Source organism: Schistocerca piceifrons, chromosome 2, assembly GCF_021461385.2.
Source record: "Schistocerca piceifrons isolate TAMUIC-IGC-003096 chromosome 2, iqSchPice1.1, whole genome shotgun sequence".
In the NCBI taxonomy this organism is placed as follows: domain Eukaryota; kingdom Metazoa; phylum Arthropoda; class Insecta; order Orthoptera; family Acrididae; genus Schistocerca; species Schistocerca piceifrons.
The window spans coordinates 985,999,703-986,026,518 of NC_060139.1; the positions used below are offsets into that span (position 1 = coordinate 985,999,703).

General features: G+C 38.4%; 1 protein-coding gene across 3 annotated transcripts in view; it reads left to right on the forward strand.

The window, feature by feature from the left end:
• The window catches only part of LOC124776265 (prolyl 4-hydroxylase subunit alpha-2), a 203,586-nt gene extending 185,791 nt beyond the window's left edge, over window positions 1–17,795 (forward strand). For all 3 annotated transcript variants that reach the window (XM_047251160.1, XM_047251162.1, XM_047251161.1), the window contains 6 exons: window positions 2,636–2,799; window positions 3,138–3,404; window positions 8,323–8,547; window positions 9,378–9,443; window positions 12,387–12,552; window positions 17,323–17,795. In XM_047251160.1, the coding sequence (XP_047107116.1) occupies window positions 2,636–2,799; window positions 3,138–3,404; window positions 8,323–8,547; window positions 9,378–9,443; window positions 12,387–12,552; window positions 17,323–17,393 (959 nt within the window). In that variant the 3' untranslated portion in view covers window positions 17,394–17,795. The remainder of the gene's footprint in view (window positions 1–2,635; window positions 2,800–3,137; window positions 3,405–8,322; window positions 8,548–9,377; window positions 9,444–12,386; window positions 12,553–17,322) is intronic.
• The last annotated feature ends 9,021 nt before the right edge of the window (window positions 17,796–26,816 follow it).

Here is a 26,816-nt window from a genome sequence, read left to right on the forward strand (position 1 = left end):
AAGATCTAATGCAATAAGGTAATGGCTCTGTGGCATTTTCCACATAATTATTCTATTTTATTTTTCTTCCTGCTCTATATTAAAATATTGTAATATGCATGCAGTTATAATTCTAGCCTTTCTCGACTCTCTTACGAAACAGACACTGATGATGATCTTGCACTTGCCTTAACAACTTTGGCTATCTGAGCGCACATCCTTCATACCTAATGCAACTAATATCAGAAAGATTCTGCAATTGCAAATAAATTTCTAGACTGTGTATTCTAACATTCAGTGTAAGCAGTTTTCCATCTTTGTCACTGCTGTAATCAATCCATTGCTGCAAGGTGTCTCTCAGGTGTCATTAATTTCCATCGAAACCACTTTATAACTGTGGGTCTATATTTCCTCTACTCCCACAGTGTATAGTGCTGCAGTTGCCAGACAGAAATAAATATTATGTGATGTGAGTGATTGAAACGTTGGGGCTCTCAAAGAACAGGGAACTATATATTGATTGAGAAACGAAATAATTGTGACAGTTATATGCATCCTTTAATCTGAAATTCTTTTCTATATATAATCAAATACTGCCTACAGGAAAATTAAAGAGACCTTTGGAGAAAAGAGAACCACTTGTATGAACATCAAGAGCTCAGATGGAAACCCAGTTCTAACCAAAGAAGGAAAGCAGAAAGATGGAAGGAGTATATAGAGGGTCTATACAAGGGCGATGTACTTGAGGACAATATTATAGAAATGGAAGAGAATGTAGATGAAGATGAAATGGGAGATACGATACTGCGTGAAGAGTTTGACAGAGCACTGAAAGACCTGAGCCGAAACAAGGCCCCAGGAGTAGACAACATTCCATTAGAACTACTGACGGCCTTGGGAGAGCCAGTCCTGACAAAACTCTACCATCTGGTGAGGAAGATGTATGAGACAGGCGAAGTACCCTCAGACTTCAAGAAGAATATAGTAATTCCAATCCCAAAGAAAGCAGGTGTTGACAGATGTGAAAATTACCGAACTATCAGTTTAATAAGTCACAGCTGCAAAATACTAACATGAATTCTTTACGGACGAATGGAAAAACTGGTAGAAGCCGACATCGGGGAAGATCAGTTTGGATTCCGTAGAAATATTGGAAGACGTGAGGCAATACTGACCTTACGACATATCTTAGAAGAAAGATTAAGGAAAGGCAAACCTACGTTTCTAGCATTTGTAGACTTCGAGAAAGCTTTTGACAATGTTGACTGGAATACTCTCTTCCAAATTCCAAAGGTGGCAGGGGTAAAATACAGGGAGCGAAAGGCTATTTACAATTTGTACAGAAACCAGATGGCAGTTATAAAGAGTCAAGGGACATGAAAGGGAAGCAGTGGTTGGGAAGGGAGTGAGACAGCATTGCAGCCTTTCCCCGATGTTATTCAATCTGTATATTGAGCAAACAGTAAGGTAAACAAAAGAAAAATTCGGAGTAGGTATTAAAATCCATGGAGAAGAAATAAAAACTTTGAGGTTCGCCGATGACATTGTAAGTCTGTCAGAGACAGCAAAGGACTTGGAAGAGCAGTTGAACGGAATGGACAATGTCTTGAAAGGAGGATATAAGATGAACATCAACAAAAGCAAAACGAGGATAATGGAATGTAATCGAATTAAGTCAGGTGATGCTGAGGGGATTAGATTGGGAAATGAGACACTTAAAGTAGTAAAGGAGTTTTGCTATTCGGGGAGCAAAATAACTGATGATGGTCGAAGTAGAGAAGATATAAAATGTAGACTGGCAATGGCAAGGAAAGCATTTCTGAAGAAGAGAAATTTGTTAACATCGAGTATAGATTTAAGTGTCAGGAAGTCGTTTCTGAAAGTATTTGTATGGAGTGTAGCCATGTATGGAAGTGAAACATGGACGATAAATAGTTTGGACAAGAAGAGAATAGAAGCTTTCAAAATGTGATGCTACAGAAGAATGCTGAAGATTAGATGGGTAGATCACATAATTAATGAGGTATTGAATAGAATTGGGGAGAAGAGGAGTTTGTGGCACAACTTGACGAGATGAAGGGAGCGGTTGGTAGGACATGTTCTGAGGCATCAAGTGATCACAAATTTAGCATTGGAGGGCAGCCTGGAGGGAAAAAATCGTAGAGGGAGACCAAGAGATGAATACACTAAGCAGATTCAGAAGGATGTAGGTTGCAGTACGTACTGGGAGATGAAGAAACTTGCACAGGATAGGGTAGCATGGAGAGCTGCATCAAACCAGTCTCAGGACTGAAGATCACAACAACAACAAATCAAATCAGATCAGAAACTTAAAATTAACAAAAGGAAATGCTGCTAGAATGATGTCATTGTTTCACCTTTCTCAGTCTTTAGCCATGACTTCTGTTCTGTCTTAATCTTTAGCTGTGACCTGTTTTTATATTTCAAAGCTCTCTTACCTTTTTTGCACCTATCCTTTTTTTATTTAAATTCATGTAGGACAGCAGCTGTTATTTCTTTCTTTTTACTTTAACAAATACTAAGGTTCTTTTTAAAACTACGAACTGTGATTAAGAACCACAAAATTATTGAGTTGTTTGTATACTGTGCAGAAAAAAGTAATCAATGTGTGTTTTTTTATGTGTGTTGCTTATAGGTAATGTGCAAAGGGCATTATCACTGACAAATGAGTTACTGGAAATAGTCCCTGGTCATCAGAGAGCCCTTGGTAACAAAGCATACTATTTACGTGACATAGAAAACAGTGAGAGTTTGAAACGTAAGGGAGATGATGGACAAGGATCTATTCATGCTGAGCAGGTATCATGAAAGGGTTGAATTTTCACGGTTTCTAATAGTGATAAATTTCAATTTCATTATACTTACACACCATGTATTAAATTTTCTCAACTATACATATTACAAACATCATTCTTCATTCACATGTAGTTTTTGTTGACGCTGATGTAATTGTTTTTGTGTTGTATGTTGGTGTTAAAGTATGAATAGATTTAGTTAACATATAAATGGATTTTTATATTGACGATATATGTTGCATGGTTAAGAGATTTGGATTTGGTTTCATGGTCACACATGTTTTGTGTTGTGACAAAATAATGAATCCCTGGATTCATATGATTAAATTCAATCCATTTTAGCCAGCTATATCAGAAGAGAAACTAGAAATACGGGAAGATGAATTATCAGAAAGAGATCTGTATGAGATGCTGTGCCGTGGTGAAGTGGATTTGCCAGCATCAGTGGCTGCCAAGTTACATTGTCGCTATGTTGATAATGGCATTCCTTTCTTGCGACTCGCTAGATTAAAGATGGAAGAAGCTTACTTGAAACCATTAATTGTAATCTATCATGATGTCATATACGATTCAGAGATTGCGACCATCAAACAAACTGCACAACCTAGGGTAAGTCACAAATGAAATAAGATGTGCACTAAAATTTTCTTTTGCTTTTTTCTTGAGTGCCATAAGAATAACAAGAGAAAGTAATTAATATTGAGACTGTGTTGAAACTTCAGACAAAATTAAAGCTGTGGGCCAGATCAGTACCCAAATCAAAACTTTCCCCTCAGAAATAAATTTCGTACTGGCATGTACTCAACTCCAGGGCAAAAAATTTATTTTAAAAATATGAAATCTGTTGGAAACAACATTGTATGTGCCAAAAAATGAAACTATAAATCATTATTGTTGCAACATGCTGAACTGTTAATTGAGAGTCCATGTTTTTCACAGTTGCTATTATGTATCACCATAACCAGTAAATTAAAACTTTCTATCTTTATTTTCTATTCCATTCACATGAAGCCGGTTCAGTTTATAATCAGAGCCCATTGCCATTGGCTTATTTACTGAGTAATTTTAGTTGCTCTCTGCTTTTGTCTTCAGATGCTGAAATTGACACTTTCTGCTAGATTGTAAGAATTTTTAATGCTAGTTGTCTAAAGTGTCTCATAATATCTTTTAATTGGTTTTGCTAAATAGAAAAATTGTATGGAACGAGTAAATATTTTATTTTATCTTAAATTTGCAGCTTCTTCTTTAAGTTTTCTCTTTAGAACACATATGTTCACAGGCCATAAAAAGGCCTTAATTTTCAGGTCAGGAAAAGGGTGGGACCCTGTTAAGGAAAATTAGTTAACTAGTTAAGGGTGGGACCCTGTTAAGGAAAATTAGTCAACTAGTTGAGACTCATTCGAAGAATCTTAAGGAAATGTACTTTATCCATAAAATAAGTGGCTAACAGAAAACTTCTTTGATGAATTCTTCAACATTGCTGTGTTGTGTATCATGGAGAGGTTTGTGTTGAAATTCTGAAAGCATACCATCAAGTATGGCCAGTTTAAGACCCAGGTGACACATCGGCTGCTTTGGGCGCGTAGCTAAGACGGATTCCAGAGGTGCCACCACTTTAATATTTCTATACAGGATGTACCACAGTTAGTATAGTAGCAGCTGCTTGCACCAAGCTGAGAGGGGCAGCAGGGCCAACCAAGTACAAGATTTGTATGCAATGCATATCACAATTACTAATGGAAACAGACGTGGGGTAAAGTTGCGAGAGAAAAGGGGGCAAGGAAACCGCCAAATGATAAGTCGCTTGTACAGAAAAATGTTCTCGAACTGTCCCTAATTCCAAGGAGAGCCAGGCAACATTTGACTTCTTCCCACACACATCTCATGAAATAAGTGTGACAGGAAAATTGTGCACCATTCATGGACGGATTCACTGTAAAGCAGCATGCATAGTAGGGATGTAGATAAACAATTATTTTATATGCTGTTCATACAACTTTTGACATTGTTGACTAAAACAGACACAGAAATTCCGAAGTTATAAGGGACTAAATATTTCAGGTGGAAGGTTATCTTGAACATCTACAGAGACCTGAGTGTGACTGTGAAATTGAATAGAATGGATGCTGTTTAGAAAAGAGGATATAAGATACACTCCAGTAAAAGTAAAACAAATATAATTAAACCAAGTGATGCTGAGTGAATTAAATTAGAAAATGTGACACTAACAGTAGTAGAAGAGTTTTGCTATTTGGACAGCGAAACAACTGATGATGGGCAAAGTAGGAGTGGATGTAAAATGCAGACAGATAACATCAAGAAAAGTTATTCTGAAAAGGGGGAATATGTTACTGTTAAATGTACAGTTGCATTAAGGAATCTGAAATTATGTTGCCACTAAATTTAAATTTGTGTTTAGGAATCTTTTCTGAAGCATTGGCTTGAAGTGTAGCCTTATGTAGAAGTGAAATGTGGACAATAGATAGTCCAGGTAAGAAGAAATATAGGTAAGCTTTTAAAATATGGTCTCAGAAAAAATTTCAAGATTAGGCAAGCAGATTGGGTAATTAACGTAGGGGTGCTCAGATGAATCATGGAGAAAAGAGCTGTATGGCAGAACTTAACTAGAAGAAATTATAAGTTTTAAGAACTTGTCATTAGGCATCAGATAATAGTTAATTTGGCAATGGAGGGAAAGGTGTGGGGTTAAAATTGTAGAGAGAAAGACCAACACTTCAATACAGTGAACTGGTTCTAATGGCTGTAGGTTGCAGTACAATGGCTGTTGGTTTCAGTGGTTTTGTAGAGAGGAACAGACTTGCAAGTAATAGCCTATTGTAGAGAACTGTGACAGATCAGGCTTTATGCTGAAGACTAAAATGGAGGCAAAATGTAGAGGTTTAAGAGCATTCATTCATTTCTGTATGTGTACTGTATGATATTTTTCTGGCCTGTTACACTTCCGTAAGGATCTCTTCACATTCAGTCTATGCAACAAACTAAATATTTAACAACAAATTTAGTGAATGCAAAACTACCACTGTCAGTGTTTTTCATTATCTAATATCGAATTTTAGTATGGGGTATAAACATTAGACAATTTGTATGTTGTTGTTGTTGTTGTTGTGGTCTTCAGTCCTGAGACTGGTTTGATGCAGCTCTCCATGCTACTCTATCCTGTGCAAGCTTCTTCATCTCCCAGTACCTACTGCAACCTACATCCTTCTGAATCTGCTTAGCGTATTCATCTCTTGGTCTCCCTCTACGATTTTTACCCTCCATACTGCCCTCCAATGCTAAATTTGTGATCCCTTGATGCCTCAAAACATGTCCTACCAACCGATCCCTTCTTCCAGTCAAGTTGTGCCACAAACTTCTCTTCTCCCCAATCCTATTCAATACCTCCTCATTAGTTACGTGATCTACCCACCTTATCTTCAGCATTATTCTGTAGCACCACATTTCGAAAGCTTCTATTCTCTTCTTGTCCAAACTAGTTATCGTCCATGTTTCACTTCCATACATGAGTACACTCCATACAAATACTTTCAGAAACGACTTCCTGACACTTAAATCTATACTCGATGTTAACAAATTTCTATTCTTCAGAAACGATTTCCTTGCCATTGCCAGTCTACATTTTATATCCTCTCTACTTCGACCATCATCAGTTATTTTACTCCCTAAATAGCAAAACTCCTTTACTACTTTAAGTGTCTCATTTCCTAATCTAATTCCCTCAGCATCACCCGATTTAATTTGACTACATTCCATTATCCTCGTTTTGCTTTTGTTGATGTTCATCTTATATCCTCCTTTCAAGACATTGTCCATTCCGTTCAACTGCTCTTCCAAGTCCTTTGCTGTCTCTGACAGACTTACAATGTCATCGGCGAACCTCAAAGTTTTTATTTCTTCTCCATGAATTTTAATACCTACTCCAAATTTTTCTTTTGTTTTCTTTACTGTTTGCTCAATATACAGATTGAATAACATCGGGGAGAGGCTACAACCCTGTCTCACTCCTTTCCCAACCACTGCTTCCCTTTCATGCCCCTCGACTCTTGTAACTGCCATCTGATTTCTGTACAAATTGTAAATAGCCTTTCGCTCCCTGTATTTTATACCTGCCACCTTCAGAATTTGAAAGAGAGTATTCCAGTTAACATTGTCAAAAGCTTTATGTAAGTCTACAAATGCTAGAAATGTAGGTTTGCCTTTTCTTAATCTTTCTTCTAAGATAAGTCGTAAGGTTAGTATTGCCTCATGTGTTCCAACATTTCTACGGAATCCAAACTGATCTTCCCCGAGGTCCGCTTCTACCAGTTTTTCCATTCGTCTGTAAAGAATTCGCGTTAGTATTTTGCAGCTGTGACTTATTAAACTGATAGTTCGGTAATTTTCACATCTGTCAACACCTGTTTTCTTTGGGATTGGAATTATTATATTCTTCTTGAAGTCTGAGGGTATTTCGCCTGTCTCATACATCTTGCTCACCAGATGGTAGAGTTTTGTCATGACTGGCTCTCCCAAGGCCATCAGTAGTTTTAATGGAATGTTGTCTACTCCCAGGGCCTTGTTTCCACTCAGGTCTTTCAGTGCTCTGTTAAACTCTTCACGCAGTATCTTATCTCCCATTTCGTCTTCATCTACATCCTCTTCCATTTCCATAATATTGTCCTCAGGTACATCGCCCTTGTATAAACCCTCTATATACTCCTTCCACCTTTCTGCCTTCCCTTCTTTGCTTTGAACTGGGTTTCCATCTGAGCTCTTGATATTCATACAAGTGGTTCTCTTCTCTCCAAAGGTCTCTTTAATTTTCCTGTACGCAGTATCTATCTTACCCCTAGTGAGACAAGCCTCTACATCCTTACATTTGTCCTCTAGCCATCCCTGCTTGGCCATTTTGCACTTCCTGTCGATCTCATTTTTGAGACGTTTGTATTCCTTTTTGCCTGCTTCATTTACTGCATTTTTATATTTTCTCCTTTCATCAATTAAATTCAATATTTCTTCTGTTACCCAAGGATTTCTATTAGCCCTCGCCTTTTTACCTACTTGATCGTCTGCTGCCTTCACTACTTCATCTCTCAGAGCTACCCATTCTTCTTCTACTGTATTTCTTTCCCCCATTCCTGTCAATTGTTCCCTTATGCTCTCCCTGAAACTCTCTACAACCTCTGGTTCTTTCAGTTTATCCAGGTCCCATCTCCTTAGATTCCCACCTTTTTGCAGTTTCTTCAGTTTCAATCTGCAGTTCATAACCAATAGATTGTGGTCAGAATCCACATCTGTCCCTGGAAATGTCTTACAATTTAAAACCTGGTTCCTAAATCTCTGTCTTACCATTATATAATCTATCTGATACCTTTTAGTATCTCCAGGATTCTTCCATGTATACAACCTTCTTTTATGATTCTTGAATTTGTATGTATGATTCTGATGTAAGAGAAGCATCGCCAACTTAATTTCTGATTCTGATTCTGAAAAATGACTTGTAATTGTTTTTGTTTAACATATGTAGTTCCGGCGAGCAACTGTGCAAAACTATAAGACAGGCGAACTGGAGACAGCTACTTACCGCATCAGTAAGTCAGCTTGGCTCAAGGATGAAGAACACCCTCATGTGGCAGCCGTCAATCAGAGAGCACAAGATATGGCAGCTCTTACTATCTCTACTGCAGAAGAGCTACAGGTGGTCAATTATGGTATTGGTGGTCATTATGAGCCTCATTTTGATTTCGCAAGGGTACGTACAAGCAAATAAGCTTTTTTTGAATCTTATGTTGAAATATAATGCCTACTGTTTTCTTCCTGTAGTTTCTATAATCATAACATTACTTGGATCTATTCACATTTGAGAAACTGTTTCTGTTTGTACTGTCACTGTCTTGATGATTACTAACACTTTCATGATCAATGTCAATGATTTGAAGACCATCACTGGAAGAAAGCTGCCTATCAGCTGCTTCAGACATTTTGGTGTTCAGCAATACACACCCATTCTATTTCTGTATGTTCTTTGTCCACCTTCCAACATATTGACAGCTCACCCCTTTTTTATGCCTTGGAATCCAGCAAGGGGCTTTCTTGGACCACCTATCTATTAAATGTCTGCCTTCATATCCTATCTATTTCTGTTTACATCTGCATCCATACTCTGTACACCACTGAGATGGGTATAGTGGAGGGTAATTCCAATTGTACCACAAAATTTTATATTTGTTAAAGTCATAATTAAATCTTTTTCAGCTTGTCCATTTGTTTGATTTCTTGTCTCCCCTAGTAATTCTTAATATGTGTATCTCCATTGCTCGCTAACCGCTTTGCACTCCCACTTTTCCCGTTTTCAAATGGTTTTTTACATTAAACATCTACGCCTCAGTCAGAATTGTTAGTACACTCAAGACACATTGGAAACTTAGGTTTTGAAAACATTATTTGGCTTACCAGAAGGTCTCTAGGCCATTCTTATGTTCCTACTTCTTTATTTTGCTCTCCTGCCAGTTGTTGTCTTCAACTGCCTAAGTGCAGCAGCCTTGTTTATGAAGACTTACAAAGTTTGTTTTACATTTTCAGAGAGAAGAAACAAATGCATTCAAGAGCCTGGGAACTGGAAACAGAATAGCTACTGTGTTGTACTATGTAAGTGTGTCCTACTCCTAGAAAACATTACTCACTGCTTATTATTAAGATATAATGACACTGATAAATAAAGCATATTAAAAGATAATGGATTCTCTGACAGTCAGGATAAGCATTTTCTATTTAATATTGTATGAAACAGATGAAAGTTGTCACAAGCTATTTATTTCTAAAACTATAGCTTGGCTCTGTTTATTGCTGCAGTTGTGTCCAGAATTACCTTTTTGTAACATAATTATCTTTGGTGGTCTTTGGTGTTGTCTCTTTGCATACTTCAGAGAACATTAGACATTTTAGAAAAGTGAGTGTTGAAGAATGTAATAATCATCTCTGTGGAAAGAAGGATGATTTAATTTAATTGAGCTTAGACTGAGATTTCTCTCTTAATTTAAAGGATACCAATCTTTTATTAACCTTGTTTAAAGAACTTCTGTTCTGCAGCTGAGGATTGTGGTCCAGTTGGTAAGATACTGGTCTTGCAACCATGAGGGCAGTGGTAGCATACTGTGCTTACTTTTATTTCATAATGTCATTTGATGTATTTTAAAGGGGGTAATTCATGAAGCTGAACTGAAGTTTTCCATGTCCAAAAATGTATTATAAGAATTATAAGTGATAAAACTCAAGAACATCCTGCAGAGGCCTATTTAGGGAACAAGGGATACTAACTACTGCTTACCAATATTTTATTCCTTAATGAAATTTGCCATTAAAATATATATCTATTTTTCAAACCAGCAGCTCACAGTTCATGGAATCAGTACTAAAAATAACAATAATCTTGTGACCTGATGCTTTCCTCATATGTACGCTGCTTCCATGCTTCTTGGGTGTACTACTGGATTTGATACATTGAAAATTCATGATATTTCTGTGGACAACTGAGCCAGACGGCAGATTGGTCATCCACTGAAATATTGTAGACTTTTGATGATTAGATGTGACATTACACCCAAGAACCATGGAAGAACAATAATCTTCACGGAGATTTTAAAGTCAGTCACTTTGGTCCAGAAAGGTGTCAATCATTCAGGAACACACACTTTCAATAACTTGGCAGCAGTCATAAAAAGTTTAACCATTAATAAAGGTCAGTTTAAAAGGATCCTAAATGGTTTATTGGTGGCCAACTCCTTCTATTCCATCGAAGAATTTCTAATGGGCTAACCTACATGTATATGTTACTAATATTAGATAATGTGAGTATTAGTTGAACAGGACTTCAGTACAAATTCAGTGCAGTATTTTGCTCACTTTAAATGTCTTGTAAAATGATTTTTCTATTTGATGACGCATCGGTATTATAGCCAAAAATTATGTATGCTCCTCAGTGTATTGAACATTTAAATGTTTTGAGACGAGTTATTTATTACCTTTTAAAGGAAAATATGCATGAGATTTTTTTTTTATTTATTCCATGTCAATAATGACCATTTCACTTGAGACCAGTAGAAGATACATTAGCATCTATCTCTTTTCCTCTGTAAATATGTAGTATGTGTTCTTCATTTCTTACATGTTTTACAGCCTGGATGATCTCCTCACTACGGATCTGTTGGAATGAAACATACATAGACTCTAATAAGTTTCCCATCCAGCCCCCTCCATATTTAAGGTTTCTGTTGTTTGCCAAAACTGCCTATGACAAATGCCAGAATGGTTCCTGTGCTGCTAAACCTGACAGCAGTTTTGTCAACTGTAACTTAGCTTCCTAACATTTTGTGAAAGACAAACAATGGTTTACAAAGCAGCAAAATTAAATTAAGGAATTGTTGAATATGTAAAATGTTACGCTCCACAAAAATTTAAATTACATTCTCTCTCTCCTGCTCTGCATATTCTATTGTGAATATATAAAAAATAAAAATGCTTCTATTAGACCCTAGAAACAATACATAAACTGAATTGCATATATATTCCATTTATTCTAGAGTGAATTCTAGGTGAAATTACTTCCATGGCTGGAAACAATTAAATGGACTATGTATGTAAGGTCTACACTTTTTCCTATTAATTAATATCTGATGCATAATAACAATACACCAAAATGCAGTATTCATTAAAAGATTCTCTCCACTAAAATAAAATTACAGACCTCATAATGAAGACATTTGTGTATACTGTCTCTGAAGCAATTTGTTCCTGCATGTTTTCATTGTTGACTGCTGCTGCAAGTCTTCAATAGCAGGTCTTCAATAGTTGATAAGAGCGAATTCTTCTTCCCTTCTCTTTAGATATGTGTGTGCACTTGAGACAAGATGGTCATTGCCTTCATGGAAAAATGTTTGCAGTTGCCTACAGAACCATGATTGCCCCATGCATGTACGTCTTCGTCTGAAGCAAATAGACAACCACAGATGTCTTTCTTCAAGTTCAGGGTTCCAACTAAGGAAATGCCATGGGGAGAGATCGGGACTGTATGGAGCAAAACTGGTGCACCATAGTTGAAGCAACCTTGGCAACAAGTGTGCAGGCCCACACATCCTTCATATAGTCCCAATCTCTCCCCATCAATTATTATTGTTTTATAGCCCTGAAGAAAGATGTGCATGGCTGTCAATTTGCTTTGGATGAAGAGGTGCACACCTGGGTTCAATCATGGGTATCTAGGCAACAGCAAACATTTTTCCATGAAGGCATTGACCACCTTGTCTCACAGTGGGCTCATGTGTTAACAAGTATGATGATTACTTTTGAAATAACAGATTGTCTCATTTTCATTTGATTTCCCTTTTATATGCTGTTTAATGTGGCATTTAGTTCTGTGTTCCACTATTTCTGTCTAAGAGAAGGGAAGACTTGCAGTGACTGTCGACAGTGAGACATGTTGACAATCACTTTTATATGAAGGATGTCTTCCAAGAATTATGTCCAAAGATTTCTGTGAAATCAATAGCAGTACACAGTTTTCTCTGTAATCTTTCCATTGTATTTCTTTTGCAGATGAGTGATGTGCCTCAGGGTGGTGGCACAGTATTTCCATCAATAAAAGTGGCACTGTGGCCTAAGAAAGGCACAGCTGCCTTTTGGTACAATCTGCACAAGAATGGAGAAGGAGATTATCTCACAAGACATGCAGCATGCCCAGTTCTCACAGGATCTAAATGGGGTAGCCTTTCCTTTCCATAATTTTTGTGCCACTGCATTAAAATTGTGTGTTCATAACATGGTCACTAAATTAATTTTTATATAAAAGTTTTTGATAGCTTCAATATGTAATATTCACTATTCAGATTGTTACCTCTTCAGATTGTTGTTTAAAAATAAACTTTCTACATTGTCTCTGCAATACATGCCTTGAAATTCAGGAGGTAGCAGGGATAAAGGTTGTCTACAAGAGGCTGCAATTAGGGCTAAAAGGACATCAAAGCAAAGCAGTAGTTGAGTAAAACCAAGGAAAAATTTGGAAAGGTGATTAAAATCCATAGAGAAGCAATAAAAACTTTGGAATTTCTTGAGGATGCAAAATTGTGTCAAGAGACAACAAAGGATATGGAAGAGCAGTTGAATGGAATGGATTGTCTCTTGAAAACAGGTTGTATGATGTACATCAACAAAAGTAAAACAAGGTTAATGCAATGTAGTCAAATTAAATTAGATGTAGCTGGAGAAATTAATTAGGAAATGAGACACTGTAGGTGGGAGCTGAGTTTGACTATTTAGGCAGCAAAATAACTTATTTTGGCCAAAGTAAAAAACGAATAAATGTCATTAATCCGAAGGTTGGTCTGAACACTGTAGTGCTTTACTCGGTAGTATGCTGTTGCCTTCCTCCGACTGACTTGTCCAGCCGCTTACTGGGGGGGGAGGGGGGGGGGGGCTATAAAATGCAGATTCTGAAGCATGGTGTGCAATTTACTATTTTTCACATTATCAAGATACACTTTTCTGAAAAAGAGAAATTTTATAACATCAAATATAAATTTAAGTGTTTGGAAGTATTCTCTGGAGGTATATTTTTGTGTGGAGTGTAGTCTTGTATGACAGTGAAATGTGGATGATGGAACAGGTTAAACAAGAATGAGAATATTGATTTTGAAATATGGGCTACAGAAGATTAGGTGGGTATATTGAGACTGTACTGAATTCAAGTCTAGGGAAAAGAAATTTGTAGCAAAACTTGACTAAAAGAAGGGATTACTTGAAAAGACACGTCCAGAGACATCATGAAATCATCAGTTTGGTAAGGGAGGGACATTTGAGGGGTAAAAATTGTAGGTACATATTAAAGCTTCACTATAGTAAGCGGGTTCAAATGGGTGAGGGTTGCTGTAATTATGTAGCAATGGACACTTCCCCAGCACAGACTAGGGTGGAGGGCAGCAATAAGCCAGTCTTTGAACATAAGACCACAATAATGATGACATAAAAATTACAGATCACAATTACTGATAATCCAGTTTGTTTCCTCATCTCAGTTTGTAAAAAAAAAAAGTATTAGGAAAAAAGGGTGGGTGGGATAGGTAACTAAAACCATCGTAAAATCAACAGAAGTTTGAATAAAGGAAAGAAGGAATTATCAATAGAATGAATAAACATAACATTACATCGTATATGGTCTGATTAAAATTGCTTGACAGTTGGTGTCTGTCATCTGCCGCTGCAGTGTTGCCACATCCACTGCCAGCTACCGCTCGGTTATAGTTGACATACAAAGATGATGGTGACTTCACAAATGCTGTTAATGTGTAACACAGAGCAGTGTTGGAAGTGGTCGCCATAAGGTATGACGGAAATTTGAGATTCTCTGTCGACGACTGATTGTAAGTGAGTAGTGACTGGACTGCGGCAGATGATGCCTTATGTAGCCCTGAATTTAAACTTGTGTCCTAACCTAACCACAACATTGTGATACGCAATGTATCTGAGAAAACAGGGGTCAACAATCAGTGGCAGAGCTTTGTTCATGGCAAGTGTATCTAACCTCTACAAGCAAATTCAAGACAGAAAAATTTCAGTTTCAGCACTAAAAAACAAAGTATAATTTCTCGCTATCATTCATTTCTTACCTGAAACTCTCCTCACACTGGCTACACAAACTGCTGCTTTATCAACCGATGAGCAGTCCTGTTTGGCACTTGGTTGTAGATTATAGACGATACAGGCAGATTACAAACAAATAAGGAATGATAGAGAAATACGAGCAAATTAAAAAGCCATTACGATAATGAAAATGATCCGGCAAAGTAGTAGAAATAAAAAAAATACATTTAAATGAATTAATTGCATAAAAGTAATCATGGAAGGCTTTTGTCTGTATTTAGAAGTGAAAAAAAATTGCTGTACTTCACCAGATTCGAATGTCTAACCTTCTACATGACAAGTTAATGTGCTAACCACTGCACTGCAACACTGTCTGGAAATGGATGACGTGCATGCAATGACAACAAATCATCCTGGAACACAGTACAGAGCTGCATCAAATACACGCATAGTAGTGGTTGTCATGCATGATACACATAATCATACTTTGGCTTACACCATGTTGGCATACTAGGGTACGTCTGAATATCCTGCAGAACCTGGTCCTCCAAATCTGGTGTATGCACAGCCCGCCACCTCCCTGTACGTTCATCTGCCTGAAAGGACCCATGATCACACAAACACCCTAAAAGGGCTTGAAATGTGTGTCGTGGTTGGTGTCTTTGAGGGTGCTTGTTGTGATATAGCTGTGCTGTCTCTCGGCTGCTTCCATCTTCTTGACGATATGTAAATCTCATCTCAGCTTGTTCCTGTCATGAATACCAGACCATTCTGCGGCTTACAGTATGGCATCAATCATACAGCCTGCAAAACACAAGGAACACATGACACACGGTCAAAGGAACAGTCATCATCTGTGCCATCTACTGTGACAACAGTGCCTTTCTGGACACATGTTCACAGTACCATTTTTCCTCCATTTCCAGTCAGTAATCCGTCCCTGCAGTTTGTAGGTTTTATTAATGTTCACCCTGTACACACTGCCTGAAAAAATTAGTACACCCTTTTAGAGGTCTCCAATTTACTTAAGATCTGGTGCTGCAACAGTGCATGTGGAATACATGAAATGATTATATTTACAGATCAATAGCATAAGCTGGTGTGAGGTACCAGGTGTCAGCTAATGTTGCAATACCCATACTGGTATGTGGTGCAGCGTCCACAGGTGTCAATGTAGGCGCTGACTCTCTGGCGTCCAGTCGCTCATGCAGATGGTGAATACTGTCCGGGAATACCTTGTGCCATTCATGATCAACCTATTGATATAGTTCTGTAAAGAGTTGCTGGTTGATGAGTCACACGAGTCACTTCTCATCCCATTGTATCCCACACGTACTTGATTGGAGACAAGTCCAGAGATTGTGCTGACCACGGAAGTTGTAGAGAATGTTGAGTTTCAAGGGCAGTGTGTGGGTGAGCATTACCCTGTTGGAACAACACATCATCGTCCTGTTGCAAGAGTAGCAAAAGAATGGGTTGAACAGCATTCTTCATGTACTGAGTGCTGTGTAGCATCCGCTCCAGAAATACCAAAGGTGAATCGGAGTTGTAGTCTATTGCAACCCAGACCATAAAGCCTGGCGGGGGCCTGTGTGTCTTGGATGAATGCATTCTATGAGACAGCACTCATGAGGTTTACGTCATACACACAAATGACCATTACATTCGTGCAGACAGAATCTGCTTTCATCGCTGCATACCATGCTGTGCCATTGCATCTTATAAGTGATCTTCTGACAGCACCAGTTGATCCGAGCACTTCAATGCTGTGGTGTAAGTGGAAAACAGCCTAGAGGTTGCATGCCTGTAGCTGATTCACAACAGTTCAAGTTGACATGGTTGAGCTCATAAGCAGCCTGATCTGTGCTGTAATAGCTGTACGATCTGTCATTGATGCCCCTACAATACGATGATCCTGGCAGGTGTCTGTGCTGCGTGGACATCAAGAATTTTATGTACAAGTGTGAGAATGTTCACGTGAAAACTGATACCGGCACAAATGACACAGAACTTCCAATCTGTGCGGAAATTCTCTGAATGGACCATTCTGCCATTTGGATGGCCACAATTGGACCCCTTTCAATCTTACTCAATTGGCTGTAGGAAGCACGAGTGCATCTTTGTGGCATGACTGCCTGTTTGCTTCATAAGTTTGCGCCATGCTCAGCTTTCTGATGTCAGCATTCCCTGTTAAAGTGTAGTCACCGATTGGCCCTCTGGTAGCTGTGCCACTACACTATCTGTTGGGAGACGATGTTGAAACCATTATCAGTACATGTGCTATCTCCCAGGTGGAATATGTTGTCAGCGGATAAAAATTGATGTCATCTTTCCAGGTATACTAATTTTTTCTGACAGTGTGTTACATACATATACATTTCAAGTCAGATTACAAAATGTTATGATGACTGTGAGCTGCCTCTTGTCTTGAAGATAAAGTCTGCAAAATTTCTTCAAGAGTGGAATAAACCTGTAGATTTATATGAACTGGAAAGAAGCAAACAGATGATCTTCGTTATACATATAGAATACTATGTTGAACTTAGAGATCTTACAATTATGTCGCTATCAAGTACTTTTGGCCAAATTCATAGTTTGACATTTGATAAATACTGAGTTGGGAATACAATGCAAAGGCAGGAATAAAATGATATTGATTTATGGATTGTAATAATTATGATTTAGAAGGAAACTGGTGAAATTACTGAAGGTATTTATATGACTGAAAGAATGGTTTAGGAGAATAAAAGGTCTTTTTCCCTGTGCTTATTCCTGATTTCTTTAAGTGCACAAATATACTAAAATTGTACTTTCTAATATGACTGCTCACATATTTCATTTTCCTGTTTGTCATGTGCATGCAATCTGGATAAAAAAATAATATCCTGTTTTTCAGTTTCCAATAAATGGTTTCACGAACAAGGCCAGGAGTTTCTCAGACCCTGTGGACTGTCACCAGAGGAGTGATTCTTCTTTGAACTGGACAAGTGTTCTCTCCAGTAAAGTCATGTAGAAAGCTTTACATCGTGCCATATTTTGCACTGTAAACAGCAGAGCAGGATTTCAAACATGCCTGCACTGATAAGTGTAATGGATGCTTTCCCAACGCAGTGTTGCTGCACTTGACATTTATAATGTTGAAAATTTAGTCAGATTTCAATATTGTGTTGGGAGGCTATTCAGATACTGTTGCAAAAACTTTCCACATATTTGTGAATTTTAATGATATTTATCACATAAAAATGAATGTATGTCTTTACCTTTCATATTGTTAAGGTAAATTTGTCATTAATTGGTTTAAAACCTCTAGATGTTTTTGCATTCCTTTATAAATTATTGTATAAATAAAAATACTTATTTTTTCTGTCACTTTGTGCTTTTCATTCATATTTTTTGGGAGAAAGCAGCCTGCAGGAGCACACTACACTTGTATAGTACAATAAGTGGACCTAGATTTGAATCAAGGAACGATTAGCTGTGGACTTGGTTTTATCCTACGTTTATTGTACATTGTAGCTTCTGAATGTGACGTCATTCTATCTAGTGCTTTTCATTCATATTTTTTGGGAGACAGCGGCCTACAGGGGCACACTATACTTGTATAATACAATAAGTGGACCTAGATTTGAATCAAGGAACGATTAGCTGTGGACTTGGTTTTCTCCTGCATTTATTGTACATTGTAGCTTCTGAATGTGACGTCATTCTATGTAGTGCAAGGCTATTTCACTAATCGTAACTGAATTTTTGTACAGGTCCTCCAAAGTGCTTGATGGACACCATTCCATTTGACCCTATCCAGAGTCTTGCATTCCCTCCTCTGACACCAATAATTTTTAGATCTTCTTATGGATCATCCAAGAATGAAAGATTTAGTCTTGCCCTGCTTCTTCGCCCTGTTGAGTTTTCCAGCAGTGCTGTTTTTATTGGGTTCTCATGTTTAATGTGACAAACATGGTCAGCCCATTTCAGGTGATTTATTTTAATGAACTTCATGATTTCAAGATCTTTGTATAATTCATCATAATCATTTGCTCTTCAATCATTAGGCCTTTTTTGTTTTGCCTTTTATGGTGTCCGTTGCTTCCTCGATTTCTTCTAACAACTGGCTTAAATCTTCTTATTTGGAGAAGTAACCTTTTCTCCACTCATTCTTTTAAGCTGTTCATTCCAATTTGTCCTATTTTTGTATCTTTTATCAGCAATGTTAAATATATACCAAATTTTGAAATCTGATGGGTTATGTGCATCCCTTTCTGCCCTTAGAACCTCATCTCTGTTGTTTGTATGAAAGTTTCAATCTCTGTTGTTTGTATGAAAGTTTCATGACGTTTACTTACAAAGCATGATTCACATCCATAAAAAACTGGCATTTCTTATAAAATTTCAATCTTGTTTCTTTCTTGACTTATTTTTTAATCATCAGTTTAGTGTTCCATATATATTCCCAAACATTGCAAATTTGTGTCACATGTGTCATCACAACCTAAATAGTTAAAATATTTGATTTGTTTTATTGTTAATCACAATTCTTGTGCGCACAGAATGTTTTCCTTTAAAAGCCAGTGATTTTGTCTTCTTTTCTGAAATCATCAAATGGTATAAAGTTCACACTTGAAAAAGAAGGTCAAATAAGTTTTCTTGACAAAACAGTAATTAAAGAAACATAAAACATTACGCTAATATTTTTGCAAAACCAATGACCATAGACACAATAGTAAATTACTACAACCAGAAGTCTGCTGCACTCAGACACATGTTATACAGTGTAAACATGATTTTGTTTAACAAGAGAAACTATGAAAAATAATTGAGTCCAACAATACAAATAGCTAAGAATAATGGGTATGACACACATGGGGCACATAGGCTCAATCAAAACAAATAAATAACAGAAACAATACATCTAACATATCTAGAGTGCAGGAAAACTCACAAGCCCCAAATCCACACACACACACACACACACACACACACACACACACACACACACAATGACATCACACAGAGAAGAAGCAGATGATACACTATGACCTGCTCAGACAAAATAACAAACAGAGTGGCAAATATACTGAAGAAACAAGGCTTCCAAATAGCATATAAAACTGTGCAAACCCTCCAATCAAACTTAAGCCAACCAAGAGTGACAAATTCTAGAGATCAGGAATATCCAAACATGAATGTCAAAGCTGTGATGCAGTTGTAGTGTAACACGGCATCTTATCACATACTCTGGTCCACTTTGGGTATTTATACTAGCTAAATATGATCAAGATAGCAGATATTTGTTAAGTAGTGTATAAGAAAGGAGCCAATACTGTGCACCCTCGTCTGGGTTGGGTCATAACAGCAAGGGCAATGATGAGCAGTAGGGCGATACTTGGCGTTCACTTTCTGTAAGAGGCTATATGTATGCTTTTGCACTCTGAGTTGGTGGTACTGGTAGGTTGGATGATTTGGGGGAAGGGCCAAACAGCAAGGTCATTGTTCCCATTGGTGTTATCATGGACGGCTTGGAGTAAGAGTACCAATAATGTCGACAGGGACGCAAAACAAATGAATCAGCCATATATTAAAAAGAACTCTTATGCACAGCCTAAGGGTCAGACATTCTGTATCAGACTGTGTTACTGTTTGGTTAAACTATTTTGAGTTACAGTCATTGGGACATGTCACTGAGAGACTTGAAGACTTTAAATGTAGAGAAGTACAGATGAGTGCTGGAGTTTTGTAGCTTGGAGTAGTCATTGTGATCCATATCAGCATCATCCACCAAGGATTGAAGTCCAGAAGAAAAAGAAGTTCATACATGGTGATGGGATGGAGAAGCTGGACTGCCAGAACAATTTCTAAAGATGACCATCCATCAGCCAGATTTATAAAGGTAATTGACAGATACGACACGGTAAAAATGTACCAAGCACAGACAGCTTTTTCCCTGTATGTGGCAACCGACCAGTAAAATGAAGCAATGGTGCTGAGAAGCTCACCATTTACTGAATAAAATATCTGAACGAACAGACACCAAGCATTCACATACGAGATCTATTCAAAACATTCCAGAACTTTGCCCACACAATTTTTCTCCACTTACCTTTTACTTATTGTACATGGTCTCCTTTGAAATAGTCTCCTCTACAATTGAGACACCGCTCCCAACGCCATTTCCACTTCCGGAAGCAGTCTTGGTTCACCTCTTATGGATCAAGTGAAGTGCCATCTGCCAATTTTCTTTTATCTCCTCCATTGTTGCAAATCTTTGTCCTTTCAACAGGGTTTTCAACCCTGCAAACAAAACAAAAGTCTGCAGGGGCCACGTCTGGAGGGTACGGAGGATGAGGCAGCACAGTGATATCGTTGTTGTGCAACAGTCCTGCACCAACAGAGATGGACATGCGGGTGCGTTATCGTGATGCAAGAGCCATGAATTGTCTTGCCACATTTCAGGCCATTTCCTTCTCACATTTTGTCGCAGGTGTCGCAACATGTCCCAATAGTACCATCAATTAACAGTCTGTCCCTGTGGCATGCACTCATGATGAATTAACCATTCAAAGTCAAAGAAAACTATCAGTATGGCTTTGATATTTGCCCTCACTTGACAAGCTTTTTTAGGTCTTGGAGAACCTATCCCGACTCATTGTGAAGACTGAACCTTGGTACCAACATTATAACCATAAACCCATATCTAATCACCAGTTCTGATTCTCATAAGGAACATCTTGTTCTCATTTGCAAGATCCAAAAGCTCTTCACAGATTGTGAGGCGAAGGTTTTTCTGGTCCTGACTCATGAGCTGTGGGGCGAACTTGGCGACAACATGACACATTTCAAGATGCTGTGTCAGGATTTCATGACATGATCCAACTGAAATGTTACACTTTTCTGCAATCTCTCAGTCAGTCAGTCTTCAATTGGCACACACAATTTTGTTGACATTCCTGACATGAGTGTCGCCGGTACATGTTGAATGGCGTCCCAAATGAGGGTCATCTTTAACTTCTGTCTGGCCATTTGTAAATCATGTGACCATTCCTAACACCAAGTATGGCTTAAGCACTCATCACTGTAGGGTTCCTGCATTATTTGGTGTGTCTGTAAAGGTTTTCTGGAGTTTCATGTAAAATTTAATTAAACACTTTACTTTTCCAACTCTGCCATCTCAAAAATTCGCAAACTTTGTGTTTCAATGTTCTACTCAATACAGCACTGAACAATAACTAACAGACATACAACAATGAAAGTCCAGCAGGTACACATTAACCACAGATATGTGCAGGGTTGCCAACCACATTTTGCTCTGATGCACCATTGGCACAAAATTATGAACGTTCTGGAATTTTTTGAAAAGACCTCGCAAACATTAAGAGATTAGGGCAGGGTTGGTGAGGAAGGTAACTGATGTGGTTGCAATCAGTGCATAATGCATTGGCACTTGTCACACAGCCATCGGCTCCGTTCCCAGTTCAGCTGCGATTGCATCGGGAGTCACTTATAGCTAAGCAGAAGTTGGCAATGTAGTGGCAGTTTGCAGCCAACTCACACCTAACTTAAAAAAAAAAAATAATCAGTGAGAAATATAATTGTTTTTTAGTTCAGATATAAACTGTTGCCTGTAACTAACAAAACTTAATGATATTGTATTGAAGGTTGATTTTATTGTTAACCACTTAGTAGTGAGCTATTATACTGAAGTGTAAGTGTATGCCTGTGTTAACTCACAAGATGACCACTGATGCAGAGAAAGTTGATATAATGACTGTATTTGCAAAATCAATGGACAAAAGTAAAAAACAAAGTAATGGGCAATAATAGAACATTACTTGAGGAAACCATTAACAGTAAACAAGAGGAAAATAATGGAAATTTATCATTAATGGAGGAGAACAGTAATAATAAGATTAAGAAACCATTAATTGCCAAATGGAAAATATTAATCATACGGTTGAGGGTGTTAATAGTAAGACTGAGAAAACCATTAATAGCGAGAGGAACAAATCACTAAGAAAGTAGAAGAGGCTATTAAGACCGAATTTATGTCAAAGTTCACATACAGGACAATAAAATAACAGAATTAGAAACGTAAAGTTAATCTATCAATGAAAAATCTGCCATCAAAGGTACATACATCTGCATCTACATACATATTCTGCAAGCCACCACTACTAGTCATTTCCTTTTCTGTTACACTTGACTCTCCGTACAAGCCGTAATCCCTCTGCCTTTTTTTTTCCTTTTTTGTTATTTTAATACCTGAACAATCAGGTAGGCTGTCAGCGGCATGCTACGCCACTCTTCAGCCATAGTGTTGACAATAACAGTACAAGAAGGGCGAGGGAGGGTGGAGAGGAGAGAACAAAGATGCCAATGGCTGAGGAGATGGGAGGAGGAGCAGAGGGATAGGGGAGGGGAGGCCCGGGGGAGGAGTGGGGAGAAAGGGAGGAGGGAGGGAGTGTGCCCAAAGGAACAGACACAGGAAGAGGGAGGGAGGATCAAAGTTGGTAGGAGGGTTAGATGGAGGGGAGGACATCATCAAGGAGGGGGAGCTGGCGGAAGCCACCTTGGGAGAGGGTAAGGGGGGTGGAGAGATGGAGACCGGGTGGGACGTGGGAATACAGGCGCGGCAGCGGGCGGGGGTGGGAGAGGATGGGTGAGACAAGCGGATGAGGAGGATCGAGTTTGCGGGAGGTGTACAGGAGCCGTATCCTTTCAAGGAAAAGGAGGAGGTGGGGGAAGGGGATGAGATCATACAGGATCCGCGTGGGGGAGGGGAGATGGATGTGATAGGCGAGCGGAGAGCATGGCGTTCAAGGATTTGTAGGGATTTATAAAAGGTAGGGGGGGCGGAGATCCAGGCCGGATGGGCGTAACAAAGGATAGGGCGGATGAGGGATTTATAGGTGTGGAGAATGGTGGAGGGGTCCAGACCCCATGTACGGCCGGAAAGGAGCTTGAGGAGATGGAGTCAGGAGTGTGCCTTGGCTTGGATTGTCCGGAGATGGGGAGTCCAGGAGATGCGACGGTCGAAGGTGACGCCAAGGTACTTCAGGGTGGGAGTGAGGGCGATAGGACGGCCATAGATGGTGAGATAGAAATCAAGGAGGCAGAAGGAAGGGGTGGTTTTGCCTACAATGATCGCCTGGGTTTTGGAGGGGTTGACCTTGAGCAACCACTGGTTGCACCAAGCGGTGAACCGGTCAAGATGGGATTGGAGAAGGTGTTGGGAGCGCTGCAGGGTGGGGGCAATGGCAAGGAAGGTGGTGTCATCGGCAAACTGGAGAAGGTGGACGGGGGGTGACGGCGGCGGCATGTCCGCCGTGTACAAAAGGTACAGAAGGGGTGTGCCTTGGGGCACACTGGCGGAGGGGAAAAAGGTGTAGGAATCCGTGTTATGGATGGTGACGTAGGAAGGACGGTGGGAGAGAAAGGAGCTGATCAGACGGACGTAGTTAATGGGAAGGGCGAAGGTTTGGAGCTTGAAGAGAGACCGGAATGCCATACGCGGTCATAAGCACGTTCGAGGTCCAGGGAGAGGAAGATCGCGGAGCGACGGGAATTACCTCTGCCCTTATCTTCAGCACCCTTATGTTGGTGGCAGTAGAACTCACAGAACAACAAGAAACGAGAAGTGCAACTCCCGAGTTAAAAGAGGGCGACACTGACCGATAGCAGCGCCTCTAGTGGTATGGAGATGTACTAAAAAAGGATAAACATTGCGGGTTGCATCCCTCCTAGCTTATGTACACTGTTTTTATCAGTTTTCTGGGCGTGCTATGTAATTATTTCGGCTAGCATCATAATAAAATAATTTAAACACAGCTATAGCACACTGCAATACAGCAGTGACAACCTATTATTCAGGAATATTTGTAGTCCAATTTAGCTGCAACAATTTTATTTAGCTTCAGCTATTTAAGCTACAAGCTTGTTTCGACTTACTGTCAGTTTCAAGTGTTGCGTCTAGTTTTTATGACACAAAACATCCTGGAGCTCTTATACATTGATAGAATTCAATATAAGTGTGTCAACTTACAAGTCTATTCTTGACGTTTGCGTCTGACAGTCGCTGCTTCTATGATCTTTTCTTGAGCAGCAACTGTCAGGCGCAAACATCAAGAATCGACTTGCAAACTGACACACTTATATTGATTTCTATCAACATATAAGAGCTCCAGGACGTTTTGTGAATTACAAAAACTAGACGCAATACTTGAAACTGACAGTAAGTCGAAACAAGCTTGTACTCTAAATAACTGTTACAAGCTAAATAAAAATTGTTGCATATAAATTGGACCACAAATATTCCTGAATAATGTCATACTTTGACATCTTATAAGCTGTGGGGTCAATGGAAGAAAAAAAACTATTATTAAGAGACTAATTGGAGTTAAAGAGGTTCAATTAAGAAATCTTTGTCACAGTGTTAATGAGTGAAGAACTCTAAAATTTGTTACAACTATGTTTCAGGACTGTAATTTCTGAGTAATTGCCCAGGAAACGTGCACTACTGACCATTAATTTCGTAAAAAAGTTCCTACATCTCTCAACTGTAAACGCTTCAACACAAAAAAGAAGACATCAATATTAAGTACCAAAAATAGGAAAGGTGGATAAAAACAGTGAAATGAAAACAAAACTTACTTTTTATTTGTTAAGCACACCATAAAAATTTCACTATGAGCAACAGTTTCACCTGATTCACTACTGATATTAACAATTTCACATGGAACACCTGCCACACGTTTTGGAAACTCACCCCTGTTTAGCCTATGCCTAGTTTCATTCATAAAATTTTCCTCGAAAAAATGATTTTCACAAACAAAATAAGTAGCACAATTCACATCAGGCACAGTTTACCGACACTTTTCCACTTCAGAAGCAATCCTTGAAGTAGTTTTGGAAACTTGTTGAAATGCTTGTTCCTAACTTTCTCCATTGAACCGACGTAATATCCAGATGAAAAGCCAGGGAATTTAAAGGAGTATTTCTACATCAATTTGTTGTGTTGAATATTCTGAAAAACATAAAATTCTTCATCATATAAAACTACTACTGACATATCAAAGTTATTTAAGTAAGCAAACAGAAATCACACAGCTTCGTTCGCGACAGAAGAGAATACATTTCATTTATAGGCTACGAGATTATTTACTGAAAATTAAATGTCTTACCATAGGATTAATTGCGAACACTTTTTCTGCAAGAAATCTCTTCAGCTCCACAGTGAACTTTATGAAATTTAAAGTAATAATAGGGTGTATATGACCCGGGACAACCGGGAGATCCGGGAATTTTTTCATCCAGGAGAAAACCGGGAAAAACCTGGGAATTTTTTAGGATTCCGGGAATGTTTCATTGTTTTAGTTTTCAGTCAAATTTTTGTGACTTTGACTGGTAAGAACCAATACTCCAACAAAGAATATTACTGTACCCCCTTCTGCAGGATAATACTGCAGCAACAAAACATTAACAAGAGGAAGAAAAACTTAAGTTGCAAAGGAAATCGGCCACATACAACAACAAAACATAGTACTCATAGAAGCGTCACGAAAATATGCAGCGTACATGTTGCTGCTGCACATCAAAGATCGTTTTAAACCTAAGTGATGGTCACCCAGTATGCAGGAAAAATTAACGCTTCAACTATTATATCCAAAACATAACAATAGTTAGTACACCGAATGGCACCTCAAGAAAGCTAAATAGATGATCCATTAGATGAAGCACATTTAGTCAAGGTATTAATAAGATGGCTACTGCACTATGAGATATGCTACAGATGGTGGACAAATGTTAAAGATTTTTACTTCTGTGGTCCATTTGTAAAGAACAGAGAAACTAATTATTGTAAAGTGCTTAACAACAGAAACAAGACAAGATGCAATGTCAGAAACAATATACATTCAAAAGTTTTTGTATCTCAAGAACAGTCTAACACAAACACAACTTCTAAAAATGTAGACATAACTATTGCTAGTAAAGACACAGTTCAGAATAATTATTCCATTACAATTACGAAAACTGGAGATCATTCTTCATCATGGAGCAAAATCCAGGATGTACGGTTACATACACTGGTTGCATATAGTCATAAAATACCCATGATAGAATGGTTGTTAGGAGAGGATAAGCAAACAGAGGAGATTAAACGAAAACCTATAGCAAGTGGAGAAATGGGGAATAAGAAAGTAAAAATTTATTCTGATTCAGGTAGTGAGATTGCTTTGATCTCTGAAGAGTTGGTAACTACACGCAAAAAGAAGGAATTATTTCCTATTTTACCAGTTACAGGTGTTTATATGTTAGGAGTTACTGATAGAAAAGGTAAATTAACTAAACAAAAAACCAGGACAAGAATATGCTCCTTTATATAGACATTACGTGTAGTCC